Consider the following 27,339-nt stretch of genomic DNA (forward strand, 5'->3'; position numbering starts at 1 on the left):
TATAGGAGGTGTGCGGACGTCACCTGTATGTGCACTACAGGTGGAAACTGGGGAGATGCCGTTGAGACTGCGCCGCAGACAACTAATGGCTAATTACTGGCTAAGCCTTAAGGGTCATGGAGAGAACCACCCAACAAAACAGGTAGTACAGGAGTGCTGGGAGAGAGGAGTGGCTCAGTCTGGAAGCTTCGGCTGGGTTGGAGGAGGTGTGGCAAGGGACATGGAAGTAGAGGACAAAGAGTTCTGCCCTGCAGTATTGTGGCCACCTGTCCCAATATGGTTACTGAACATCCCAAAAGTTGATCTGGAGATATGAGAGGCAAAAAGGAGGGAAAAAAATTTGGACCTAAAAACAGAATACCATAACCATATATATAATAGATACAGGGAACACCTCTTAATCTTCACAGATGGATCAAAGGACCCAGTAGTTGAAACAACAGGGGCAGCTGTGGTAGTGCAAGGGATGAATGTTGAGATTTGCAAAAGAACAAATAACTATTTGGCAGTGTATACAGTGGAACTGTACGCTATTTTGATGGCAGTTCGGTGGATAGAACAGGTGCAACCATGCAAAGTATTAATATGTAGCGACTCATTGTCTGCAATCCAGAGTAGTGGGTCTGGTGCATCCCATAGGCGGCCTGACCTAGTGTATGAAATTCTACTACTATTAAGCCAAGTAACAAGGAAGGGCAGTGACGTGACTTTGTTGTGGGTCCCAGCACACATTGGTGTGCTAGGAAATGAAAAAGTGGATAAGTTAGCAAAAGAGGCCGTTAAAAAAGAGAACATAGAGGTAAACTTACAATTATCCAAATCTGAAGGAAAACACATTGTGTGGAAGAAAATAAATCAGGAATGGCAACAATACTGGGAACAGGAGACAAAGGGGAAACACCTCTATTCGCTACAAAATAGAGTGGGCATTACAGCAAGAAGAGGGGGGAACAGGAGAGAACAGGTAGTATTAGCAAGATTGAGGATAGGACACACTCACCTGAACAGCACATTAAAAATGTTGGGAAAACATCCTACTGGGCTGTGTGAGGAATGCCATCAGCCGGAAACAGTTCAGCATGCTCTAGTTGCATGTAGAAGATATGAAACAGAAAGAAGAGATTTGATCAGTGAAATGAAGAAAATTGGAATGACAGATATATCAGAAAAGAACATTCTAGAGTATGGAGGGGAAGGAAAAGGAGTAAAGGTGTTGTTTAATTTCTTGAGGGCCTCTGGCCTTATAAAAAGGACATAATGTAAAGACATGAGGACTGTGGAGTGAAGCCAGAAGGTGGCAGCAATGCAACATTGTGGATGCCGGCTGCCGTAAAACTCCAAAGAAGAAGAAGTAGAAGGGCCACGGCCACACCGGGCTCAGGTAACGCAGCAACATGCGGTGCGGGCGGCGGTGCTGAGGTCCTGGCTGCCGCCGGGTGAGTGCGGGATGTTGTCCATCACTTCCTGCACCGTCAACAGGCTGAAGGCGATGGTTTCGTGCGGCGTGACCGCGCCACATTCGTAGAGGCAGGCGAAGACGGCGGGAGAGGGGTGAGATTCCTGCCCGACGGCGCCCGGCTCGACGTAGGCCAGGTCCGAGTAGGCGCTGGGGCCTCGGTGGATGACCCAGGGCTCGGACCAGGCGTGCGGGTCCGGCGGGGAGGCGCTGAGGTAGAGGCCGAGGTGCAGGCGGGCCGTTGGGTTGGTGGGGTGGCAGAACAGCGCCCATGTGGCGGCGGGGAGACCGGGGGGCAGCTCCGGGGAAGAGGAGCGGTCACTGGTCCCGGACTCTTTAGCCCGGCCGGACACAAGGCCCGGGAAACCCACCATGCTGCCGTGGCATCCGCCCTGTGTCTCCAGCAGCTTGGGGACGGGCAGGCCCTCCTGGAAGGCAGCGCCGCGGTGCAAGCTCAGCGCCTGGACCCGGCAGGTGCCCGGTGTCCTGGCGTTGCAGTAGACGGCGGCCTCGCCCGGCCCCTCGTCCAGCGACACCAGCTGGCACTCCACCGTCTGCGGGCCGCTCAGCAGCTCCCCGGCCTGCCAGCGCTGCCCGTGATCGTCGCTGTAGAAGGCGAAGGAGTGCGGGCTGGTCTTGCACCTCCTGCCGAAGCAATCCTTGGCGTCGATGCGGTAGGCGTAGGCCGGCAACAGGAGCCGCCCGCACCGCAGCTGGATGCCGTGGCCGGGGCCCAAGCCGAAGGTGGCCCAGTCCCGCAGGCAGCTGCCCAGCGTGGCCTCCGTCAGGTCGCGGGGGCCGTTCCAGTGATGGCCTTGGTCCGAACTGCTCACACAGCAGAAGCGGGTCACGTTGTCCCCGGTCTGGAGCTGATGCGCCTCCGACACCTTGCTCGGGATGGCGATGAAGAAGAGGAAGATGGTGCCAGTGGAGCCGTCGTAGACTGGGCACGGGTTCATGGAGCGGTGTCCCGACAGCAGGGCGGACCTCACCACCTCCATCGCCCCCCACTGCAACACAAAGACAGGCAGAGCACGGCATCACGCCCGGGTGGCTGGATTGGTGTCACCAACAAATGTTGCAAACTACCGTTTACAAATTCCCACCAGGATTCCCACCCTCCGGAACGACCTCCGCCCCCGTCGCATCTTGGGGAAACGGTGCAAGGGGCAGCGCGAATTGAACATTGGAATGCAGGAGTCATCCCCTCTTCGGAGCCAGTTCCCCACGACCTTCAATTCCTCCACGTTTCTATAAACAAAGTATCTTGTGCCATAACCCTACAGGCCAGAAATTCGTCCTCTGAGTGCTCTCTACACACCTCAGGTTTAAAGGAAACTAGACCAAGTGCAGACCCGTTGGGTCTGTTTCCCCAACGGCGTTTGTGTGGTGGGGGTGGGGGTGGAGGTGGTGGGGGGGTGCTGAGGCATCACACTCACATTAACCACCCCCCAAACACACAGGTGGGGGGAGGGGGAGTGAGAAGAGGGGAGGGAGGGGAGAGGAGGAGGAGGAGGAAACGGGGCAGATTTCGGAGGGAAAGGAGAGCGGGGTAGGGGGTGAGAGAGGGGGATGGGGAGAGAGGTGTGGGGAAGGGGGGGGGGGGGTGGGTGGAGAGAGGGGAAAGAGTGGGGAGGGAGAGTGGAGGGGGAAGGGGGGAGAGAAGTGAAGTGGAAGAGAGGGATGGGGAGGGGAGAGATGTGGGGGGGAGGGATGGGGACGGAGAGGAGGAGGGAGGGGTAAGAGTGTGGAGGGATGGGGAAGAGTGTGGAGGGAGGGGGAGAGAGGTGGGGGGAGAGGGGGGAAAGAGTGGGGAGGGGTAGTGGGAGGGGGGAGAGGTGGAAGAGTGGGGAGGGTCAGAGGGGTAGGGGGAAGGGATGGGGGTGGAGAGGGGAGGGAGGGGGAGAGAGGGGTGGGGGAGGGAAAGGGGTGGGGTGAGGGAGAGAAGTGGAAGAGTGGGGAGGGAGGGGTAGGGGGAGTGGTGGAAGGGGGGCGGGGGGAGAGAGGGAAGGGGATAGGGTAGAGAGTGAAGGGGGGTGGGGGAGAGAGTGATGGGTGGGAGAGGGAGAGGGGTGAGAAGAGGGAAACTTAGAAACAGAAATCAGGTGCAGGAGTAGGCCATTCGGCCCTTCGAGCCTGCACCTCCAGTCAATATGATCATGGCTGATCATCCAACTCAGTATCCTGTACCTGCCTTCTCTCCACACCCCCTGATCCCTTTAGCCACAACGGCCACATCTAACTCCCTCTTAAATATAGCCAATGAACAGGCCTCAACTACCTTCTGTGGCAGTGAATTCCAGAGATCCACCACTCTCTGTGTGTAAAAGTCCTGACATCTCAGGAATCAGTCTGGTGAACCTTGTCTGTACTCCCTCTATGGCAAGAATGTCTTTGAGCATTGTGACATCACACAATGGAACGTTCACCATGGGCTGGGGCTCGAAGGGGAGGGAGGGGAGAGGAGGAGGAGGAGGAAACGGGACAGATTTGGGAGGGAAAGGAGAGCGAGGTAGGGTTGAGAGAGGGGGATGGGGAGAGAGATGTGGGTGAGGGGGGAGGTGGGTGGGGAGGGAGGGGAGGGAAGGGGAGAGGGGTGGGTGGAGAGGGGAAAGAGTGGGGAGGGAGAGTGGAGGGAGAAGGGGGGAGAGAAATGAAGTGGAAGAGAGGGATGGGGAGGGGAGAGAGATGTGGGGGGGAGGGATGGGGACGGAGAGGAGGAGGGAGGGGTAAGAGTGTGGAGGGAGGGGGAAGAGTGTGGAGGGAGGGGGAAGAGTGTGGAGGGAGGGGGAGAGAGGTGGGGGAAAGAGTGGGGAGGGATAGTGGGAGGTGGAAGAGTGGGGAGGGGAAGGGGTGGGGGTGGAGAGGGGAGGGAGGGGGAGAGAGAGGGGTGGGGGAGGGAAAGGGGTGGGGTGAGGGAGAGAAGTGGAAGAGTGGGGAGGGAGGGGTAGGGGGAGTGGTGGAAGAGGGACAGAGGGGTAGGGGGCGGGGGGAGAGGGAAGGGGATAGGGTAGAGAGTGAAGGGGGGTGGGGGAGAGAGGGATGGGTGGGAGAGGGAGAGGGGTGAGAAGAGGGAGACTTAGAAACATAGAAATCAGGTGCAGGAGTAGGCCATTCGGCCCTTCGAGCCTGCACCTCCAGTCAATATGATCATGGCTGATCATCCAACTCAGTATCCTGTACCTGCCTTCTCTCCACACCCCCTGATCCCTTTAGCCACAAGGGCCACATCTAACTCCCTCTTAAATATAGCCAATGAACACGCCTCAACTACCTTCTGTGGCAGTGAATTCCAGAGATTCACCACTCTCTGTGTGTAAAATGTTTTTCTCATCTCGGTCCTAGAAGATTTCCCCCTTATCCTTAAACTGTGACCCCTTGTTCTGGACTTCCCCAACATCGGTTTCTATAAGATCCCCCTCAATCTTCTAAAATCTAGCGAGTACAAGCCGAGTCTATCCAGTCTTTCTTCATATGAAAGTCCTGTCATCTCAGGAATCAGTCTGGTGAACCTTCTCCGTAATCCCTTTATGGCAAGAATGTCTTTGAGCATTGGGCATTGTGACATCACACAATGGAACGTTCACCATGGGCTGGGGCTCCTGCAAAGGCGTATGTAAATGGATCCATTCCGATTGGACATATGTGAACATCGGGCATTGTGACATCACACGATGGAACGAATCAAAACGAAGAAAGGCAGCCGGCGGCCGGACGGCAGGCGACAGGCACACAGTTTTATATATTAACTAGACCAAGTGCAGACCCGTCGTTTCCCCAACGCGCGTTTGGTGGGGGGGGGGGGGGGGGGGGGGGGGGGTGGGGTGAGGCATCACACTAACCACCTGGGTCTATTGGGTTGTTCCTCCAAAGCACGGTTGCGGGGTGGCAATCTGGCTGGGGCTGGTGCAAAGGCATATGTAAATGGATCCATTCCGATTGGACATCTGTTAGCATTGTGCATTGTGATATAACTAGACCAAGTGCAGACCCGTTGGGTCTGTTTCCCCAACGGCGTTTGCGGGGGGGGGGGGGGGGAGTTGAGGCATCACACTCACATTTACACAGGTGGGGGGACGGAGGGGTGAGAAGAGGTGAGGGAGGGGAGAGGAGGAGGAGGAAACGGGACAGATTTGGGAGGGAAAGGAGAGCGGGGTAGGGGGTGAGAGGGGGATGGGGAGAGAGATGTGGGTGAGGGGAGGGGGATGGGGAGGAGGGAGGGAAGGGGAGAGGGGTGGGTGGAGAGAGGGGAAAGAGTGGGGAGGGAGAGTGGAGGGGGAAGGGGGGAGAGAAGTGAAGTGGAAGAGAGGGAGGAGAGAGGGATGGGGAGGGGAGAGAGATGTGGGGGGAGGGATGGGGACGGAGAGGAGGAGGGAGGGGTTAGAGTGTGGAGGGAGGGGGAAGAGTGTGGAGGGAGGGGGAGAGAGGTGGGGGAGAGGGGGGAAAGAGTGGGGAGGGATAGTGGGAGGGGGGAGAGGTGGAAGAGTGGGGTGGGTCAGAGGGGTAGGGGGTGGGGGTGGAGAGGGGAGGGAGGGGGAAGGGAGGGGGAGAGAGAGGGGTGGGGGAGGGAAAGGGGTGGGGTGAGGGAGAGAAGTGGAAGAGTGGGGAGGGAGGGGTAGGGGGAGTGGTGGAAGAGGGACAGAAGGGTAGGGGGAAGGGGACGGGGGGAGTGAGGGAAGGGGATAGGGTAGAGAGTGAAGGGGGGTGGGGGAGAGGGATGGGTGGGAGAGGGAGAGGGCTGACAAGAGGGAAACTTAGAAACATAGAAATCAGGTGCAGGAGTAGGCCAACGGGTCTGCACTTGGGTCTGTTTCCCTAACGGCGTTTGCGGGGGGGGGGGGGGGCTGCGGCATCACACTCACATTAACCACCCCCCAAACACACAGGTGGGGGGAGGGGAGGTGAGAAGAGGGGAGGGAGGGGAGAGGAGGAGGCGGAAACGGGACAGATTTGGGAGGGAAAGGAGAGCGGGGTAGGAGGTGAGAGAGGGGGATGGGGAGAGAGACGTGGGGGAGGGGGGGATGGGGAGGGAGGGGAGGATGGAGGGAGAGTGGTGGGGGGGGGAGAGGGGAAGGAGTGGGGAGAGAGGAGGGGGGAGAGAAGAGGAAGAGTGGGGAGGGAGGAGGAGAGGGGTAGGGGGAGTGATGGAAGAGGGACAGAGGGGAAGGGGGCAGGGGGAGAGAGGGAAGGGGGTGGGGGAGAGAGGGAAGGGGGGTGGGGAGAGAGGGAAGGGGGTGGGGGAGGGATGGAGAGGAGTGGGGAGGGAGGGGTAGAGGGGTAGCGGGAGTGGAGGAAAAGGGACGGGGGAGTGGTGGAAGAGGAACAGAGAGGTAGGGGAAGGGGTGGGGGAGAGGGGAAGGGAAGAAAGAGGGGTGGAGGAGGAAGAGGGGTGGGGTAAGGGGAGAGAAGTGGAAGAGTGGGGAGGGAGGGGTAGGGGGAGTGGTGGAAGAGGGACAGAGGGGTATGGGGGAAGGGGGCAGGGGAGAGAGGGAAGGGGGTGGGGTAGAGAGGGAAGGGGGGTGGGGGAGAGAGTGAGGGGTGGGAGAGGGAGAGGGGTGAGAAGAGGGAAACTTAGAAATTAAGTGCAGGAGTAGGCCATTTGGCCCTACGAGCCTGCACCACCATTCAATATGATCATGGCTGATCATCCATCTCAGTATCCTGTACCTGCCTTCTCTCCATACCCCCTGATCCCTTTAGCCACAAGGGCCAGATCTAACTCCCGCTTAAATATAGCCAATGAACTGGCCTCAACTACCTTCTGTGCCAGTGAATTCCAGAGATTCACCACTCTCTGTGTGAAAAATGTTTTTCTCATCTCGGTCCTAAAAGATTTACCCCTTATCCTTAAACTGTGAGGAAGGGTTAGTTAGCAGTCTTGTTGTACGTGCCCCCTTGGGCAAGAGTGACCATAATATGGTTGAGTTCTTCATTAGGATGGAGAGTGACATTGTTAATTCAGAAACAATGGTTCTGAACTTAAAGAAAGGTAACTTTGAGGGTATGAGACGTGAATTGGCCAAGATTGACTGGCAATTAATTCTAAAAGGGTTGACGGTGGATATGCAATGGAAGACATTTAAAGACTGCATGGATGAACTACAAAAATTGTTCATCCCAGTTTGGCAAAAGAATAAATCAGGGAAGGTAGTGCATCCGTGGATAACAAGGGAAATCAGGGATAGTATCAAAGCGAAGGATGATGCGTACAAATTAGCCAGAAAAAGCAGCATACCGGAGGACTGGGAGAAATTCAGAGACCAGCAGAGGAGGACAAAGGGCTTAATTAGGAAAGGAAAAATAGATTATGAAAGAAAACTGGCAGGGAACATAAAAACTGACTGCAAAAGTTTTTATAGATATGTGAAAAGAAAGAGATTAGTTAAAACAAATGTAGGTCCCTTACAGTCAGAAACAGGTGAGTTGATCATGGGGAACAAGGATATGGCGGACCAATTAAATAACTACTTTGGTTCCGTCTTCACTAAGGAAGACATAAATAATCTGCCGGAAATAGCAGGGGACCGCGGGTCAAAGGAGTTGGAGGAATTGAGTGAAATCCAGGTTAGCCGGGAAGTGGTGTTGGGTAAATTAAATGGATTAAAGGCCGATAAATCCCCAGGGCCAGATAGGCTGCATCCCAGAGTACTTAAGGAAGTAGCTCCAGAAATAGTGGATGCATTAGTAATAATCTTTCAAAACTCTTTAGATTCTGGAGTAGTTCCTGAGGATTGGCGGGTAGCAAACGTAACCCCACTTTTTAAGAAGGGAGGGAGAGAGAAAACGGGGAATTACAGACCAGTTAGTCTAACATCGGTAGTGGGGAAACTGCTAGAGTCAGTTATTAAAAATGGGATAGCAGCACATTTGGAAAGTGGTGAAATCATTGGACAAAGTCAGCATGGATTTACAAAAGGTAAATCATGTCTGACGAATCTTATAGAATTTTTCGAGGATGTAACTAGTAGCGTGGATAGGGGAGAACCAGTGGATGTGGTGTATCTGGACTTCCAGAAGGCTTTCGACAAGGTCCCACATAAGAGATTAGTTTACAAACTTAAAGCACACGGCATTGGGGGTTCAGTATTGATGTGGATAGAGAACTGGCTGGCAAACAGGAAGCAAAGAGTAGGAGTAAACGGGTCCTTTTCACAATGGCAGGCAGTGACTAGTGGGGTACCGCAAGGCTCAGTGCTGGGACCCCAGCTATTTACAATATATATTAATGATCTGGATGAGGGAATTGAAGGCAATATCTCCAAGTTTGCGGATGACACTAAGCTGGGGGGCAGTGTTAGCTGTGAGGAGGATGCTAGGAGACTGCAAGGTGACTTGGATAGGCTGGGTGAGTGGGCAAATGTTTGGCAGATGCAGTATAATGTGGATAAATGTGAGGTTATCCATTTTGGTGGCAAAAACAGGAAAGCAGACTATTATCTAAATGGTGGCCGACTAGGAAAAGGGGAGGTGCAGCGAGACCTGGGTGTCATGGTACACCAGTCATTGAAAGTGGGCATGCAGGTGCAGCAGGCAGTGAAGAAAGCGAATGGTATGTTAGCTTTCATAGCAAAAGGATTTGAGTATAGGAGCAGGGAGGTTCTACTGCAGTTGTACAGGGTCTTGGTGAGACCACACCTGGAGTATTGCGTACAGTTTTGGTCTCCAAATCTGAGGAAGGACATTATTGCCATAGAGGGAGTGCAGAGAAGGTTCACCAGACTGATTCCTGGGATGTCAGGACTGTCTTATGAAGAAAGACTGGATAGACTTGGTTTATACTCTCTAGAATTTAGGAGATTGAGAGGGGATCTTATAGAAACTTACAAAATTCTTAAGGGGTTGGACAGGCTAGATGCAGGAAGATTGCTCCCGATGTTGGGGAAGTCCAGGACAAGGGGTCACAGCTTAAGGATAAGGGGGAAATCCTTTAAAACCGAGATGAGAAGAACTTTTTTCACACAGAGAGTGGTGAATCTCTGGAACTCCCTGCCACAGAGGGTAGTCGACGCCAGTTCATTGGCTATATTTAAGAGGGAGTTAGATGTGGCCCTTGTGGCTAAGGGGATCAGAGGGTATGGAGAGAAGGCAGGTACGGGATACCGAGTTGGATGATCAGCCATGATCATATTGAATGGCGGTGCAGGCTCGAAGGGCCGAATGGCCTACTCCTGCACCTAATTTCTATGTTTCTATGTTTCTATGACCCCTTGTTCTGGACTTCCCCAACATCTGGAACAATCTTCCTGCATCTAGCCTGTCCAACCTAAGTTTCTATAAGATACACCCTCAATCTTCTAAAATCTAGCGAGTACAAGCCGAGTCTATCCAGTCTTTCTTCATATGAAAGTCCTGACATCCCAGGAATCAGTCTGGTGAACCTTCTCTGTAATTTTTTGAAATATTGGGGGGGGGGGGGGGGGGGCGGCGGCATCACACTCACATTAACCACCCCCCAAACACACAGGTGGGGGGAGGGGGGTGAGAAGAGGGGAGGGAGGGGAGAGGAGGAGGAGGAAACGGGACAGATTTGGGAGAGAAAGGAGAGCGGGGTAGGCGGTGAGAGAGGGGGATGGGGAGAGAGATGTGGGGGAGGGGGGGATGGGGAGGGAGGGGAAGAGGGAGGGAGGGAGGGAGGGAGGGGGAGAGAGGGGGGAGGGAGAGTGGAGGGGGTGGGGGGAGAGAAGTGGAAGAGCGGGGAGGGAGGAGGAGAGGGGTAGGGGGAGTGATGAAAGACGGACAGAGGGATAAGGGGAAGGGGGCAGGGAGAGAGAGGGAAGGGGGTGGGCGAGAGAGGGATGGGAGAGGGAGAGGGGTGAGGAGAGGGAGGGGGAGGAGAGAAGGGGGAGAGAAGTGGAAGAGTGGGGAGGGAGGGAGGGGTAGCGGGAGTGGTGGAAGAGGGACGGGGGAGTGATGGAAGAGGAACAGAGGGGTAAGAAGAAGGGGTGGGGGAGAGAGGGAAAGGGAGGGGAAGAGAGAGGGTGGGGGAGGGAGAGGGGTGGGGTAAGGGGAGAGAAGTGGAAGAGTGGGGAGGGAGGGGTAGGGGGAGTGGTGGAAGAGGGACAGAGGGGTAGGGGAAGGGGGTGGGGGGAGAGAGGGAAGGGGGTGGGGTAGAGAGGGAAGGGGGGTGGGGGAGAGAGGGATGGGTGGGAGAGGGAGAGGGGTGAGGAGAGGGAAACATAGAAACATAGAAATTAAGTGCAGGAGTAGGCCATTCGGCCCTTTGAGCCTGCACCACCATTCAATATGATCATGGCTGATCATCCAACTCAGTATCCTGTACCTGCCTTCTCTCCATACCCCGTGATCCCTTTAGCCACAAGGGCCACATCTAACTCCCTCTTAAGTTCCGATTGGACATATGTGAACATTGGGCATTGTGACATCACACGATGGAACGTTCACCATTGGCTGGGGCTCCTGCAAAGGCATATGTAAATGAATCCATTCCGATTGGACATCTGTGAGCATTGGGCATTGTGACACCACACGATGGAACGTTCACCAGGGGCTGGTGCTGCTTCTATGGGTGAGAAGCCAGTTTATTTTTGAAATGGGGGGGGGGGGGGGGGGGGGGGAAGGATTTGATTAAAAACGTGTACTTAAACACGACGAAATGTAATGAGGAGCGGATACTTAGAAAGAAAAGTGAAATTTCTACCGAAATGCAAAAGATGTCGGCGATTCTGCGTCTGGTTTCGTAGTTGCAGTGAATCAAAGGAAGAAATGCAGCCGGCAGCCGTCCATGTAAATGGATCCATTCCGATTGGACTTCTGCGAGCATTGGGCATTGTGATTGGACATCTGCGAGCATTGGGCATTGTGACATCACACGATGGAAACGAATCAAAAGGCAGAAAGGCAGCCGGATGGACCGCAGGCGACAGGCACAGACTTTTATATAATAGATAGAAGATAGATAGATAGATAGATAGATAGATAGATGCACGCTTCTTCTTCTTATAGGATTCCGGCAGTGTAGACGCTGCTAAGCGTATTACTGCCCTCCACAGGTCAAAGTTTGAACTAAATTCTTACATACAGTCCTGTAACTTGCAGGAATTGAAGAACAGCCCTGGATATCAGTTGATGTTTCTCACTGTGTCCAAACAAAGATGAAACAGAAAAAGCCTCCTCCAAGTCCTGTCAGTCTAACAAACAATACTTTTCTTTCTACCCTGTACTTTTTACATTCTAGGAAAACATGCTTAACTGTCTCATTACTCCCACATTCACACAAGCCAGAAACATGTTTCCCTACAATGCACAAATAGTAATTTAACCCACAGTGTCCCAACCTCAATCTACACAGTTTAACTGAGTCCCTATGGGACAGGGATGTACAGAAACATATTTTCCTAACTTCAGATTGTATAGAAAAGTAGTGTCTACCCCTGACTTCCATTTCCCATCCTCTCTGCCATTCTTTTGTTAAGCCCTCTTTAATTATTTCTCTCAGTTCCACTCTCCCCAATGATACATGGATATCTATTTCTCTTCTTAAACTCTCCTTTGCTATGAGGTCCACCTGCTCATTCCCCCTCACCCCAGCATGCCCGGGAACCCAGCAAAAAGTGATGTTACACGCAAACCCAATTCTAGAAAACACACTCAAGATTTAATTTAGAATGTCAGGACGAGCTTTAGATTTCCCTACTCTTAAAGTTTCAAGAGCAGCTGCAGAATCAGAACAGATAATGACTTCTCTAAAACTGGCTTCCTCAATCCACCATAGAGTCCATTGAATTGCCATTAATTCAGTCGTGAGAACAGAGCTTCCATCAGAAATGCGCCGGCCAATCTTCAACCCAAGCTGCTCCACATACACTCCAAACCCAGCTCTCCCACTAACTGGATCTTTAGATCCATCTGTAAACACAATCAAAGTGCTCTCACTGATTGAATTAAGATATTCCACTATTCTTGGAGTCACCTCGCGCTTATCTTTTTCCTGAAGAAAAGTAAGCTCAATAAACAGTTCAGGAAGAACCCAATAGGGCACAGGTAGCCTTATTGTATGCTCTATAATACCCCCTTGTTCCAAACCCAGCTTCCTAGCCCACTGATTTATAATGACAAAAAATGTGTTATATTTGTTACCATCATCAACCTCTTGCAACAAACACCTTGCTGGGAAGGTATCATTACACCCACAAAGTTTAGCCCAGTAATGTAACCCTAGCTTAATGCGCCTTAACCATAAGGGCATTTCTCCCATTTCAACAATCAGGGCAGGGACTGGGCAAGTCCTGAAGGCTCCACAGCAAAGCCTCAAAGCCTGCAACACATCTAGCCTAGCCAGAACAGTTTTAGACGCAGACCCATACACAAAACACCCAGTCAAGAGAAGATCTGATCATGGCCTGATAAATTAGCAGCATTGTCTCCCTGTTGGCCCCCCACTCACACCCAACCAGACTTCTCATAACATTCAGAACTTTTTCACACTTCAACACAATTTTACCTACATGCACAGCCCAAGTCATACGCTCTTCAAACCAAACACACAAAAACTTAAAAACCTTTACCTTCTCCAATAGAGACCCATACATATACAGCCCTAACTTAGGTAACTTTCTTTTAAAACCAAATACCATATATTTAATCTTACTGTACTGCTAGACTCAACAACAACTTCATCAACAAGTTCGCTGATGACACAACAGTGGTGGGTCTCATCAGTGACAATGATGAGTCGGCGTACAGGATGGAGGTGGAGCTGCTCACAGGATGGTGCAAATCCCACAACCTCATTCTCAACGTGGGAAAAACTAAGGAGATGGTGGTTGACTTCAGGAGGGCGGGAAAACAACACCATACACCTCTGCACATCGATGGAGCTGATGTGGAAAGGGTCAGCAGCGTGAAGTTCCTAGGACTCCACCTGTCAGATGACCTGATGTCCACAACCAACACCACAGCACTGGTCAAGAGAGCCCAGCAGCGACTACACCCTCTCCGAAGACTACGTAAAGCAGGTCTCCCCACTACACATCTACGAACTTTTTATAGGGGGACAATTGAGAGCACATTAACCAACGGCATCACTTCCTGGTTCGGGTGCTGCAAAGTGTACGAACGGCACCAACTTGACAGGATTGTGAAGACCGCCAGCAGGATTATTGGTGCTCCACTCCCTTTCTTGCTGGACATATACAGGAAGAGATGTATCAACAGAGCCATCTCCATCATCAAAGACCCCTACCACCCATCGCATCACATATTCTCCATCCTGCCATCTGGGAAGAGGTACAGGAGCATTAGCTGCAAAACCAGCAGGATGCTCCTCAGCTTCTTCCCGCAGGCTATAAGACTGTTAAACGGACTTTGCCCCCTGCCAAAGTATCGCACACCAACCACCAACCTGGACAGAGCCACTGTCGTGCCGCTGCCGATCAGAACGCCTGTTGATGTTTAGTTGAGAGTAGTGTTAAACTTGTTCATGATATATGTATTTTTATTTCTATTTATTTATTTTTTACTGCACACTGAATGGACACTGGTTTGAGTAACGTTTTTTTGTTTCCACTGGGTATGCGAGTACTCAGGAAAATAACAATAAAAATATACAATACAATACAATACAATAGAGGCAGAGATTTTAAAGCCCCATGTGTTACCCCATTCCTCTACAGACACTAACACTCTTTGAATCTGTTTTAAAACAAACTCTACATTACGACCTCTTTTCCAGATGGCCCCGTCATCTGCAAACAAAGACAGACCAAATCCTCTCTCTAATTTACAAATTATGTTGTTTATCATGATATTAAATAAAACTGGACTGATAACACTTCCCTGCGGGGTTCCATTCTCTATTTCTACAATCTCTGAGCTGACACTACCAACCATTACTTGTATTGTTCTATTCAATAAAAAATCCTTAATCCAGTTGAACATTCGTCTCCTGACTCCCAAGTCAAAAATTTTAATCATTAATCCCTCCTTCCACAAAGAATCATATGCCTTCTCAATATCAAGGAATGCACTCACTACTGTTTCCTTTGCTTCTAAATGCCCTTTTAATATCCTGATCCAAAACTGATACAGACTCCATTGTAGACCTTCCATTCCTAAAGCCATTCTGTACATCAACAAATAGTCCTCTGGTTTCTAAAAAATTAACTAGTCTGTTGGTTACCATCCTCTGCATAATTTTACAGAGCACTGCTGTGAGCGCTATAGGGCGATATGAACTAGGGTCAGATGCATCTTTGCCCGGTTTTAAAATAGGGACCACGACTGCATGTTTTCATTCCTTTGGTAAATAACCCTCTGCCCACACAGTATTAAACAAAGCTAAGATTTCATCAAGTACAGTATCAACCAGATGTTTAAATAACTCATATGACAACCTATCTCTCCCCGGGGTGGTATTTGCCCCAGACATAATTGCATCCTTCAACTCTTTTATGGTAAAAAACAGATTAAAGGTATTATCATTTACTAAACTCCTCTCCAGCTTCCACTGATTAACTGCCATCAGCTCAGCTCTCTTTCTACACCTCTCCACTCCCATGCTCTCTGATCTATGCACTGCTTGAAAACTGTCAACACACATGTCTGCTTTTTCCTTATTGGAGACTGCTACCACCTCACCCTTCTGCAACACTGGTAACAAACTTATTTTATATACTCCTGACATTCTACGTACAGCTGACCACAAATGCCTTACTGGAGTTTCCGGAAGCGTACCATAAAACTTCCTCCAACTATTCCTCTTTGCATCCTTTACGGTGGGCGGCGCGACTCTCGTCAGCAGCGGCCTCTGCAGTCCGTCTGCGTTTTTATTATTTTATGTCTATGTTTTTATGTAGTATTTGTTATTTTTTGTTGGGGTATGTGTGTGGGGGGGTGGGGGTGGGAGGGGGTAACTTTTAAATCTCTCCCTGCACGGGAGACCCGACCTTTTCTTTGTCGGGTCTCCGTTGTCGTTGGGGCTGCAACGAGGAGCGGCCTCCAACAGGAAGATCGGGGGCTCTGGTGCCGACTACTCACCTCACCGTCGCCGAGTCCAGAGTGGGTGGAGCGGTGGTGGACGCTGCTGCGGCCCGACCTCCGGAGCTTCAACTGCGGGTCTGGCGGACGGCGGCACCGGGAGCCCGCGGGTCCCTGGAGGGGGACCGCTTTTCAGGGCTCCCGCAACGGCGACTTCTCCCGCCCGAGTTGCGGGGTTGAAGAGCTCCTGGAGCGGGGCCTTACAGCACCGCCCCGCGCGGCTTGGAATGGCCGCGGGACTCTGCGAGCGCACGCCGGGGGCTCTAACATCAAGAACCCGGGGCGCGACCTTGCATCACCCGGCGTGGCTTTAATGGCCGCGGGACAATTCGCCATCGCCCGCCGGGGGCTTTGACTTTGACTTTGACTTTGACTCTGACATCGGGGGGGAGAGTGCAGTGGAGAGATAAGTTTTTTTTGGCCTTCCATCACAACAATGTGATGGATGTTTATGTAAATTATGTTGTGTCTTGGGTCTATTTGTTTGTAATGTATGGCTGCAGAAACGTCATTTCGTTTGGACCTCAAGGGGTCCAAATGACAAATAAATTGTATCGTATCGTGTACAACTCGTCTTGCTACTGCCCTTAGCCGCTTGTACTCCATTGCATTGACCAAAATTGGATACTTTCTTAATTTTCGATAGGCTATATTCCTATTCCTTACAGCTTCATCACATTCTTTATTCCACCAAGGAACAGACATACGGGACCTAGGTTCCTGCTTCACAGGAATAGTACAACAAGCTGCTTCATGAATCATGAGACTAATGGAAGTATTCCAACTATCTACAGAACCCTCACTATTAACCTCTCTGTAGATGGGTTATGCATGCAACCTATCATGTAGTTACCTCATCACCACTAACCACGCCCCATCATATTAGTATAACTGTAGTATCCTCCCTTTGTTCCTCCCACTAGGTTCCAGTACGCCTGAAGGCTGGATGCAGTCAGTGCTGGGACGTGTGTGCCATGTGCTATAATAAACTACCAGTAAAGGTTACAGTGTGTCAGGAATCACTCCTTTACATGGCGTCAGAAGTTTAAAACTCGCGTTTCCCGTTTACCGGTTTTCATTTATTTTGTCCCCGTTAGTGCCCAGTGTTGGGTTTCCCTTGACATGGCATCCTCATGCCGAAAGCCATCTCCCCTTGTCTTCGACGCTGACATTGCGGAACGATGGTCGACTTTTGTGATGGACTACACTCACTACGTCAATATTGCGCACCGGAACGACCCAGCTGCGGTCAAAGCATCACTCTTGCTCAACCTGGCCGGTCCCGACGCAATGAAGAGAGCTCAAGCCTTTGTCTACGAACCAGCGGTCCTGGATGACAACGACCAACCGGTCGAGCCAGCTGAATCGGCCGACGACCCGGTATGTCTTTTGCGCAAATTCGCGGAGATATGTGACCTGCCCTCCAACCGTATATTGGAGCGGGCCAGGTTCTTCTCACGCAAGCAACAGCCGGATGAACCTGTTGAATGCTTCATTGCCGACCTGCTGCACCTTGCCCAGCGGTGCCGATTTGAAACCATGCGCGACCAGCTCACCAGAGACATTCTCGTCACCGGTATGATCGATCAGAAGCTGCGTGCCGACCTGCTGCAACGGCCTGACCTAACCCTGACTCAGGCAATGCATGCGTGCCGCATTGCCGAAGTGGTCACCCCTCCTCATGGACAGAGGGGGTCTGACAACCGAGCCATAAATTTAACTGGTGTTGCTGGACAACGACGGATGAAGGACAACTTTCGCCCTCCACCGCGGCCCGTTCGTACACCCCGGGACCCGAGATCTCAAAAGTGTCCTAACTGCAACTACGTGCACTCCTCAGAATCACAGTGCCCAGCCCTTGGGAAGACCTGCAATTTCTGCGGGAGAAGAAACCATTTTACAGCTGCCTGCCGATCCCGTGGGAAAGTGCCCTCAGCTCCCAGACAACTCCTAAACAACCTTCTGCAAGTTGATAGCGAGATGGATTCTCAGCCCTCTGTTGACGCTGCCCCCGACTCTGAGCTCAGCTTTTCCACGGGAGATGTAAGTATTTACACTCTCCTCCACAGCCGATCTCGCCTCCCCGATCCTTCTGTGAACATAACTGTAAACAATAAGTCTTTCTCTGCTAAACTTGACACGGGGGCGAAAGTGAACGTAATGTCAACAAAGCTGTTCCACAAGATAAGGAATAATGAGCTGCTGATTGCAGACCGATCTGTTTTGCGTGCCTATGGGGAAGAGGAACTAACACCTGTGGGGAGGGCGACTTTCCACTGCGTGCTGCAGAAATCTTCCCAGGACCTGTCTTTCTTCATTCTGGACAGTGACTGTGTGACGTTGCTGAGCAACCAGGCATGCCAGGATCTTGGTCTGGTGTCGTTTGACCGTACGGTCCACGAGGTGCAACCTGTGATGGATCCACTATCTGAATACCCAGACCTGTTTGACGACAAGCTGGGGAAGCTGCCGGTGGTGTACAAGATCGCGACTGACCCATCTGTGGTGCCTGTGATCCGTCCACCCCACAGAGTGTCTTTTGCCATGAAGGGCAAGGTAGAGAATATGCTGAAGGACATGGTCAACATGGGAGTGCTGGAGGCTGTCAGCGATCCAACCGAATGGGTCTCCACCATGGTCGCCACGTTGAAGAAAGGAAAAAATGAGATACGGGTATGCATCAACCCTAAGGACTTGAATATGGCGATTAAACGGCCCCACTACCCCATGAGGACTGTCGAAGATGTTGCCGCCCAGGTGGGACAAGCTACTGTGTTCTCCGTCCTCGATGCCAGAAGTTCGTTTTGGCAGATACCACTGGACAAACGCTCCACGGACCTGACCACGTTCAGCACGCCCTTCGGCAGGTTTAAGTTTTTACGGATGCCGTTCGGCATCAACTCTGCCAGCGAGGTATTTCAGCGTTCAATGGAACAATTATTTGCAGGTCTGCCCTGCGCGATTATTGTGGATGACATTCTGGTCTATGGGAGGGATGTGGCCGAACATGACCACAACCTCCGGCGGATTTTGGACCGTGCTCGGCAGATTAATTTGAAGCTCAATCGGTCAAAGTGCAAGTTCCGGGTGCCTGAGGTCACATATGTCGGCCACATTTTCACGGCCCAAGGGTTGAAGCCAGACCCGCAAAAGACCAGCGCCATCTCAGAGCTGCCCGCCCCAACAGACGCTGTCAGTCTGCAGCGTTTCCTGGGTATGGTGAATTACCTGGGGAAGTTTATCCCCGACCTCAGCGAGTTGAGCGCACCCCTGAGACAACTAACAAAGAAGGACATTGCCTGGGCATGGTTTCCACACCACCAGCAGGCGTTTGACCTGCTAAAGTCGAGGCTGGTCAGCACACCTACCCTGAAGTTTTTTGATCTGCTGCGTCCGATCGTGGTCACTTGTGACGCCTCTCGATTTGGTCTGGGTGCTGCCTGCCTGCAACCCCACGCTGGTGACTCGCTGCTGCCCATCTCCTATGCCTCCAGGACCATGACGGACACAGAGCAGCGCTATGCCCAGATAGAGAAGGAGCTGCTGGCGGTGGTTTTCGCGTGTTCGAAGTTTAAGGACTTCTTATTTGGCACCAGGTTCACCGTTGAGACGGATCACCAGCCACTGGTAACGATACTTAACAAACCAATACACTGCGCTCCTGCCAGGCTCCAGCGGATGATGCTGCAGCTACAGCGATTTGACTTTAAAATCATATATAAGAGGGGCACCGAGATGCATGTGGCTGATGCACTGTCCCGGGCCCCCCGGGCCTCCTGCGACCAGCACCCCTTCGAGCAGTCGGACTTACAGGTACTGAACGTCAACTTCGTCCCTTCTCACCAGCTGCAGTGCCTGGTTGAACATACCGCAAACGACCCCGACCTGCAGAAGCTTGCTGCTGTCATCAAGCGCGGGTGGCCCACCAAACGGAATTCGTTGCCTGCCAGCGTCCACCCCTATTTTTTGGTCCGCGATGAGTTAGTTCTCTGTGACGGTATTATTATCAAAGGACACAAAGTTGTCATCCCGGCCTCGCTGCGTGGCTTGTATTTTGATGCCGCCCACATGGGTCATCCCGGGTCAGATGCCACTATCTCACATGCCCAGGAACAGTACTACTGGCCGGCCATGGCTAAATACATCCAGGCCAGGGTGGATTCCTGTCCGGACTGTCACTCGCTTGCCCCGCATCAGCAAAGACAGCCACTTTTGCAGCAGCCTGCCCCTGACATGCCCTGGTCTTCTCTGGCGGCCGATATCTTCGACTGGCGTGGGAGGCAATACCTTGTGCTAGTAGACTCTTACTCGAATTGGTTCGAGGTGGACCTCCTCCCTGCCATCACCTCCGAGATGGTGATCAGCAAGCTTCGCCGCCACTTTGCCACGTTTGGTTCCCCTGTCCGGCTGCAGACAGACAACGGTCGCCAGTTCACCAGCGCCGAGTTTCGAGCATTTGCCACAAAGTGGAACTTTAATCATTTCACTAGCAGCCCGGAGTACCCGCAAAGCAATGGTCTGGCTGAACGGGCGGTCCGCAGCGCTAAGCACCTGCTTGAACAAACCCGCCTCTCGAACGGGGATTTCTACCAGGGTCTCCTGAACCTTCGGAACATTTCCAGAGACAGTACCATGGGATCCCTTGCCCAGCGACTCATGTCCCGAGTTGTCCGCCCTCCGATGCCTATTGCCCAGCAGTCCCTGATGCCTAAAGTCCTGCAGCCTGCTGATGTCCAGAAACGTATTGCCCAGAAGCACGAGATCCAGCGACGATCGCATGATAAATCCTGCCGCCCTCTTTCTCCACTGATGCCTGGACAGGTCGTCCGTTTGCAGACGCCCACCGGCTACTCCCGACTTGCCACCGTCGTCGGGTTTGACAGCGCGCCACGGTCCTACCTCGTGGATTTCGAAGGGACTGTATACCGACGCAGCCGCCAGCACCTGTTGGCGGTTAACAAGCCCAAACCACCTCCTGCGATTCCGTATACCCCTCCATCGCGTGTCGAGCCTTCCCCCACTAACGTACCATCTGCTCCCTGCACGCCACGGTCGGTCCTTTTGCCTCGGGTAGCCCCCCCTGCTCCTCCCGGGTTTGCTCCCTAGGCTCTTTTGTCCCCTGCAAGGTCTTCTCTCTCTCCAACTTCAGCTCGTTCTACCCCTTCATTCTCACCTGTCTCTCCTGTGCCTCTCCGTTCCCCCTTCAAGCTGGGTTCCCCACCCATCTTCTCTCCCCTCCTGTTTCTGTTCCTGTCCCTCCTCCTATTCTTTCGGGCGGGGAGGGTGAAGGTGCTGTGCGCACTCGCTCGGGTCGGATTGTAAAACCTCCGGCTCGCTACGGAGAATATGCTTAGCTTTGCAGGTACTGTATAATAAACCTGCTACTGTAGTAACTTGTTTGAATTGTAAGGGAAAGGATGTAGATGGGTTATGCATGCAACCTATCATGTAGTTACCTCATCACCACTAACCACGCCCCATCATATTAGTATAACTGTAGTATCCTCCCTTTGTTCCTCCCACTAGGTTCCAGTACGCCTGAAGGCTGGATGCAGTCAGTGCTGGGACGTGTGTGCCATGTGCTATAATAAACTACCAGTAAAGGTTACAGTGTGTCAGGAATCACTCCTTTACACTCTCCAACTAAACTTTGAGCCTTCTCTTGAAATTTATCCCATTTGGCCTGAGAAAGGTTATATCTAGGGACTTTCTTTTCCACTTCTCTCCTCAAATCCCTACCAAACCTACATAAAATTGGATAATGATCACTACCCAATGTATATCTATCCATTACATCCCATTCACCAATTTTTGCTAAATTTGATGAAGCAATTGATAAATCTATGTGGCTGCAGGTGTTTCTCACAATATTATACCTAGACGGCCTTCCATCATTTAACAATACCAACTCATACTTGTCTAGAAATTCTTCAACAATAACACAATTTTTATCCCTGTGATCACTACCCCATAAAGGATTATGCGCATTAAAGTCTCCAATCCATATAACAGGACACCTTACCTTCTCCATTATCTCATCAAAATCTGACAATATCAAGGGTTGACAGGGGTTATAATAATTTATCACAGTGATAGAATTCAGGCTGCTCCAAACCTCCACAGCCAAAACCTCAAGATTAGAATTAATGTCAACTTTCCTATACTGCAACCCAGACCTATCTAATCGCACACATTCATAACCTGGGATTACAAAATCTAGACAGGGCTTTAACCATGTCTCTTGGATACTTATTAATTCTGGTGCTTCTTTAAATTCATCAACAAATCTCTTTAACTCTTGACCATTTCCAATCAGACTCCGGGCGTTCCATTGAAGTATATAAAACATTATGGTGTTAATGAGGATCACCATCATCCACCTCACTGACATACTCCATACTGCTAGCTCTCGACAACTGTAACCTCTCCATACACCGACTCTCCGTCATGTATTGATGCAACTTTTCTGGCAACTGCTTTACACTGAGGAATCTTTCAGCTGCCACCACTAACCTGATGATATCTGATCGGTTAGCTGCTTTCTTAGCTCCTACCAGCACATCAGAGACAAAAGACAGAAAAGACTCCTTATTAAAAATCAACATGTCAGATGGAAAAGCCGACGGCAAGTTTGGCACAGTGATCTGGCTTCCTAGCACCACTCTAGTCCCAGCGCTCACATCTCCGCGTTCTCTAGCCACCCTTTGAGCTGCCTCTGCATACGACACGTTGTTCTGATCCTTCACTTCCTGCACTCGCTTCGCCTGAACAAAGCGCTCACAACCATGAAACCCTGCTGCATGATCCCCATCACAGTTAGGGCACTTAGGAGCCCCTGCCTTGCAATTTTGTATTGCATGATCTCCACCGCACTTTGCGCACTTTCCTTTACCCCGACAAGACCCAGCAACATGTCCAAACCTCTGACAGTTATAGCAGCGCAACGGTGGTTTAATGTACTCCCTCACTTGATACGCCATACTCCCAAGAAACACTCTCTGTGGCAGTACTCCATCTTTGAACGTAAGCAGGACCGGCGGGTCCCTGACTCCATTCCTACTCTTAAATCTCACATCAATTACCTGGGCCCCCTTAACGTTTTCTAAGATCTCCTTCTCAGACAAGCCATCATACATCCCATACACCACTCCCTTTATTCCCTGCTGTCTTCCTCTAGGGACCAAACTCTCCACCTTGACCACCAATTTCCCCACACCCCTAGCATCATTAAACTGTTTTCTGTCTTTGCAACAAACTCTTAACATCCCATTATAGGGTGATTTCACAAAAGGTCACTGGAGCGTAGTTCCGCACCCACGTGACCGAAAATTTTAACTGGGGGACAAGCGTCACTTCCGGTACATGTTAGTGAATGGGAAAACACGCACTTTCGCCCGTTAAAAACATCGAAAACGGCCCGTTTTTGAGCTGCAATTAACTGTACTAGTCGGGGTGACCGTGAGGAACAGCTACCTAAATTTACAGTCCAAAAAAAAGATAGAAACTAAGGTAAATTCAAGAGGGAGCTGAAGGTGTAAATACAGCGGAAGTGCTAGCGGACATTTGCCGTGGAGATTTAAAGATCGAAAATATCGGGAATTATCGCGTTTGCTCGCTGCATTTCATCAAAAGTAAGGCATTATTGACTTTTTATCTTTATTCATTTGTTATATGAAAAGTATTAAAAGTTAAAAATCCGTCAGTAAAATTGCAAAATCGCCCATGGTTCTCAGGTGGGTTTTAACATGCAAAATGAAAACGCTTCTGAAGCTCCATTTACCATTTAAATAATCGTAAACTATCAATGCGTTTTGAAATAAATTTTACTGAGATGCAAGCTGTCAGCTGTTAGTTGGACAAAAGCAGGACATTTTATTATCTGCCAAAATATATTTCTCAATGTTTCTTGTTTAAAGCCTGCACAATCACCCAAACTACTTATTTATTTATTTATTTATCATCTAATAACAGACAAGCCTGCAGCATGGAATGATGTCAACAATCCTGATTGGGTACCCACTGTGAGCAGGATAGACAATGTGCACAAGAACGCCATGCACGTGCAACAAGAAGAGAGTATTAAAGCAGATTTGGTTGCAGCTCAAGCATCTATAGCTCTGCAAGTTGATGGCGTTCTTGTGCACATTGTCTATCCTGCTCACAGTGGGTGCCCAATCAGGATTGTTGACATCATTCCATGCTGCAGGCTTGTCTGTTATTAGATGATAAACAAATAAATAAATAAGTAGTTTGGGTGATTGTGCAGGCTTTAAACAAGAAACATTGAGAAATATATTTTGGCAAATAATAAAATGTCCTGCTTTTGTCCAACTAACAGCTGACAATTATCCCATTCCTTACCTTGCATCTCAGTAAAATTTATTTCAAAACGCATTGATAGTTTACGATTATTTAAATAGTAAATGGAGCTTCAGAAGAGTGTTCATTTTGCATGTTAAAACCCACCCGAGAACCATGGGCGATTTTGCAATTTTACTGACGGGTTTCTAACTTTTAATACTTTTCATCTAACAAATGAATAAAGATAAAAAGTCAATAATGCCACTTTTGATGAAATGCAGCGAGCAAACGCGATAATTCCCGATATTTTGGATCTTTAAATCTCCACGAAAAATGTCGGCAATCAACTTCCGCCGTTTTTACACCTTCAGCTCCCTCTTGTATTTACCTTAGTTTCCATCATTTTTTTGGACTGTAAATTTAGGTAGCTGTTCCTCACGGTCACCCCGACTGGCTCACTTAATTGCAGCTCAAAACCTGGCCGTTTTCGATGTTTTTAACGGGTGTGAAAGTGCGTGTTTTCCCATCCACTAACATGTACCGGAAGTGACGCTTGTCCCCCAGTTAAAATTTTCGGTCACGTGAGTGGGGATTTACGCTCCAGTGACCTTTCGTGAAATCACCCTATACATAATCTTGGCCTGAAAATCCCTGCCTATCTGGCTCTCCAAAGCGGTGGTAATTTTTAATGGATTCACTGCTCTAAATCCTGCATCTCCTTGATTTGTTCCTTTAACTTTAAACAGCACGACGAATTCTTCAATAATTCTAGTTCTCCTAACTTTACTTCCTTCGTCTCCTGACATTTCGGGTCTTTCGCTCGATGCCTCTCTCTTAGAGCCCCCCTTTACCTTACCTACAGTCTGCCACCCACCACCCTCAGCCCCACCACTCCCTGAAGCCATGGGCCTCTAGAATCCGTTCCCTGAAGTCGCTCTCGCTCTCTCTCTCTCTCATTTCCTCTTTTTGTTTTTTGTTGTTTTTAGACACCCGCCGCTTCAGCAAGAAGCCGCCGCCATCTTACTGCCCCGGCCACCAGGAAATGCACTCTCCGCCTCCCCCCAACAATATATCTACGTCCTGACACGGGTGGTTGTGCCGCCAGCAGAGATAATCAATATCTATCCTCAACATCTCCATAGACGATGTCTGACAAAAAACAGTTTGTGTTTTGCTGAAGATTCCCGCATCGGCAGCCTCTGGTGCCTCGGGAACTGCCCTGTTATGCCCGAGATTTTAAGTGAAAATAAAACCGCTCCTCATTCTTCTAAACTCTAAACTTCTTCAGGGACGGTGCAAGGTCGCTCTCATCCCAGGGTTCGGCCTGGTGAATCTCTGCTCACTGCATCCAACGCTGGTGCTGCCAACACATGTAACACCATCCCGGGATGGGGTACACTCCCGGCCGTCAGTGACGCCAAATGGACAGAATTTCCAGGCTATTGAATGTTGTTGTTAAATAATACCGATAGCCAAACATTTCATTTTATTTGGTGTCGCGTAATATTATAAACATGACCTGTTGAATCAGATATCAACCATTGGAACATTAATGATTGGAGTTTCATTGTCCTTTCTTAACAAGGGTGACAAAGTGCAGTCCTCCCGTCGGGGCCTCGCCCAAACTCTGTACAACTCCAACAAAACCACCCTAAAATAACCCCTTTGCACAGTTTGCCTGCTGCACCCGCGTGTTAGCACCGAGTGCCAACTACCCCACACCTGTCCCGTGTTACGGTCGCAATTTTAACATTCGCTTTACACTAGGGGGGGGGGGGGGGGGGGGGAGAGGATGAGAAAGAGGGGGTAGGGGGTGGAAGAGAGGGGTAGAAAGAGGAGGAGAGGGAGCGGGCGGGGAAGAGGAGAAAGAGGGTGGGATGTGGAGGAGAGGGGGGGGGGGGAAGCAATGATCAGGAGCTTTGGTGGGAAGAGAAGAGAGGGGAAGCCAGCGGCCGCCAGGGAGGGAAGAGGGGGAAGGAGGTGGGAAGAGAGGGGAAGCTTGCTGCCGCCAGGAAGACCTCCCCGCAGATCCCACCACGACCCCCGCAGTTCCCTCCGGTCTGCGCTCACCTCCACCCGGTTCCGGGACAGCTCGCCCCTGCGCATCACCAACACGTTGGCGTCCAAGTCGGCGGGGCTGCGCCTTTCCTCGGCGAAAGCGAGGAGGGTCCCCGAGGCGGGCAGGTGGAGCAGCGCGGGGATCCGGTAGGTGGTCCCATCCTTCTTCTGCTCGAACAGGATGGTCTCGGCCGGGGGCTCAAGGGAGATCATTCTCGGCGAGTCGGGAGCGGGTCGGCCGGCGGAGGGGGTGAGTCCGCTGTCTGGCGCCGGAATCCGAGCCCACAGGAGTCAAGCGGAGTTCAGCCGAATGCGCACGGATGTGCCGAGCTCCTTTGTCTACTTCCAGCCTGACCTGCTGCCCTCACTGGGTTAACCCCTTCATGGTCGAGACTCGCACGGAAGGATTCGCACGGCCACTGGAGATCGGCTCAAGGTCTGAAGAAGTGGCCCGACCCATAACATAAACTGTCCATGTTCTCCCTTTTAACGTTTCAAGAGCAGCGCCTCGCTTGCATTACCGAGCTACTCTCGGCAGAAGCAGACGAAGTCTAGTCCCCTTCAGAAGGATCCCCGTCCGAAAAGTCGTCTCTTCATTTTCTTACACAAATGTCGCTGTTCCTCCAAAACGTTGGCTTTTTTGATCAAGATCCCAGCATTGACAATGTCTCTGAACCGCTCTCAAGTCTGCTCGCCGTCCGGAGTAAGCGTGACATAAATTGGGGGGAAATGGGGGAGTTTTGAGGGACTGGGAGTGAGCGAGGGCAGTAGGAAAGAGGGAAGGAGGAAGGTGAGTGGGAGGAGGAGGGGAATTGTGGGAAGGCACTAGAAAGGGAGGGAAAGCGGCAAGGATGGGAAAGTAAGGGGAGAGATAAATGAAAGTGTGAAGAGTAGGATGAGAGGGCAAAGGGACGGATAATGAGGGCAGGGAGAAGGGATTGAGGCGGAGGGCAAGGGAAGGACAGGGGGTGAGAGGGAGGGGAGGTTAAGTGGCTCCCGTGTGTTTGGAAGTGCTGGTGTTCTTTCTGAGCCACATAAGGCTAACCTATAGGGTGATTTCACGAAAGGTCACTGGAGCGTAGATCCGCACCCACGTGACCGCAAAATTCAACTGGGGTACAAGCGTCACTTCCGGTACATGTTAGTGAATGGGAAAACACGCACTTTCACACCCGTTAAAAACATCGAAAACGGCCAGTTTTGAGCGGAAATTTACTGTGCCAGTCGGGGTGACCGTGAGGCACAGCTACCTAAATTTACAGTCCAAAAGAAAGATAGCAACTAAGGTAAATTCAAGAGGGAGCTGAAGGTGCAAAAACAGCGGAAGTGGTTAGCGGACATTTGTCGTGGAGATTTAAAGATCCAAAATATCGGGAATTATCGCGTTTGCTCGCTGCATTTCATCAAAAGTAAGGAATTATTGACTTTTTATCTTTATTCATTTGTTATATGAAAAGTTTTAAAAGTGAAAAATCCTTCAGTAAAATTGCAAAATCGCCCATGGTTCTCAGGTGGGTTTTAACATTTCA

General features: G+C 50.9%; 1 protein-coding gene across 1 annotated transcript; it reads right to left on the reverse strand.

Moving 5' to 3' along the window:
• Positions 1-1,367: 1,367 nt before the first annotated feature.
• LOC116980151 (sialidase-4-like) lies at positions 1,368-26,023 on the reverse strand. The gene is made up of 2 exons (XM_033032263.1): positions 25,823-26,023; positions 1,368-2,466 (listed from the first exon to the last, which is right to left on the reverse strand). The coding sequence occupies exons 1-2, from the start codon at positions 26,021-26,023 to the stop codon at positions 1,378-1,380; spliced, it is 1,290 nt and encodes a 429-aa protein (XP_032888154.1). The 3' UTR covers positions 1,368-1,377.
• Between the last annotated feature and the right edge of the window lie 1,316 nt (positions 26,024-27,339).

Source organism: Amblyraja radiata, chromosome 13 (genome assembly GCF_010909765.2).
Source record: "Amblyraja radiata isolate CabotCenter1 chromosome 13, sAmbRad1.1.pri, whole genome shotgun sequence".
In the NCBI taxonomy this organism is placed as follows: Eukaryota; Metazoa; Chordata; class Chondrichthyes; order Rajiformes; family Rajidae; genus Amblyraja; species Amblyraja radiata.

What these genes read in the sequence shown, in the direction of transcription:
- LOC116980151 (XM_033032263.1), bottom strand. Translation starts at nt 26,023, where the DNA reads ATGATCTCCCTTGAGCCCCCGGCCGAGACCATCCTGTTCGAGCAGAAG. An exon ending in TGTCCCGGAACCGGGTGGAG is followed by an intron (nt 2,467 to 25,822) that starts GTGAGCGCAGAC and finishes TTTGTGTTGCAG; the next exon opens with TGGGGGGCGATGGAGGTGGT.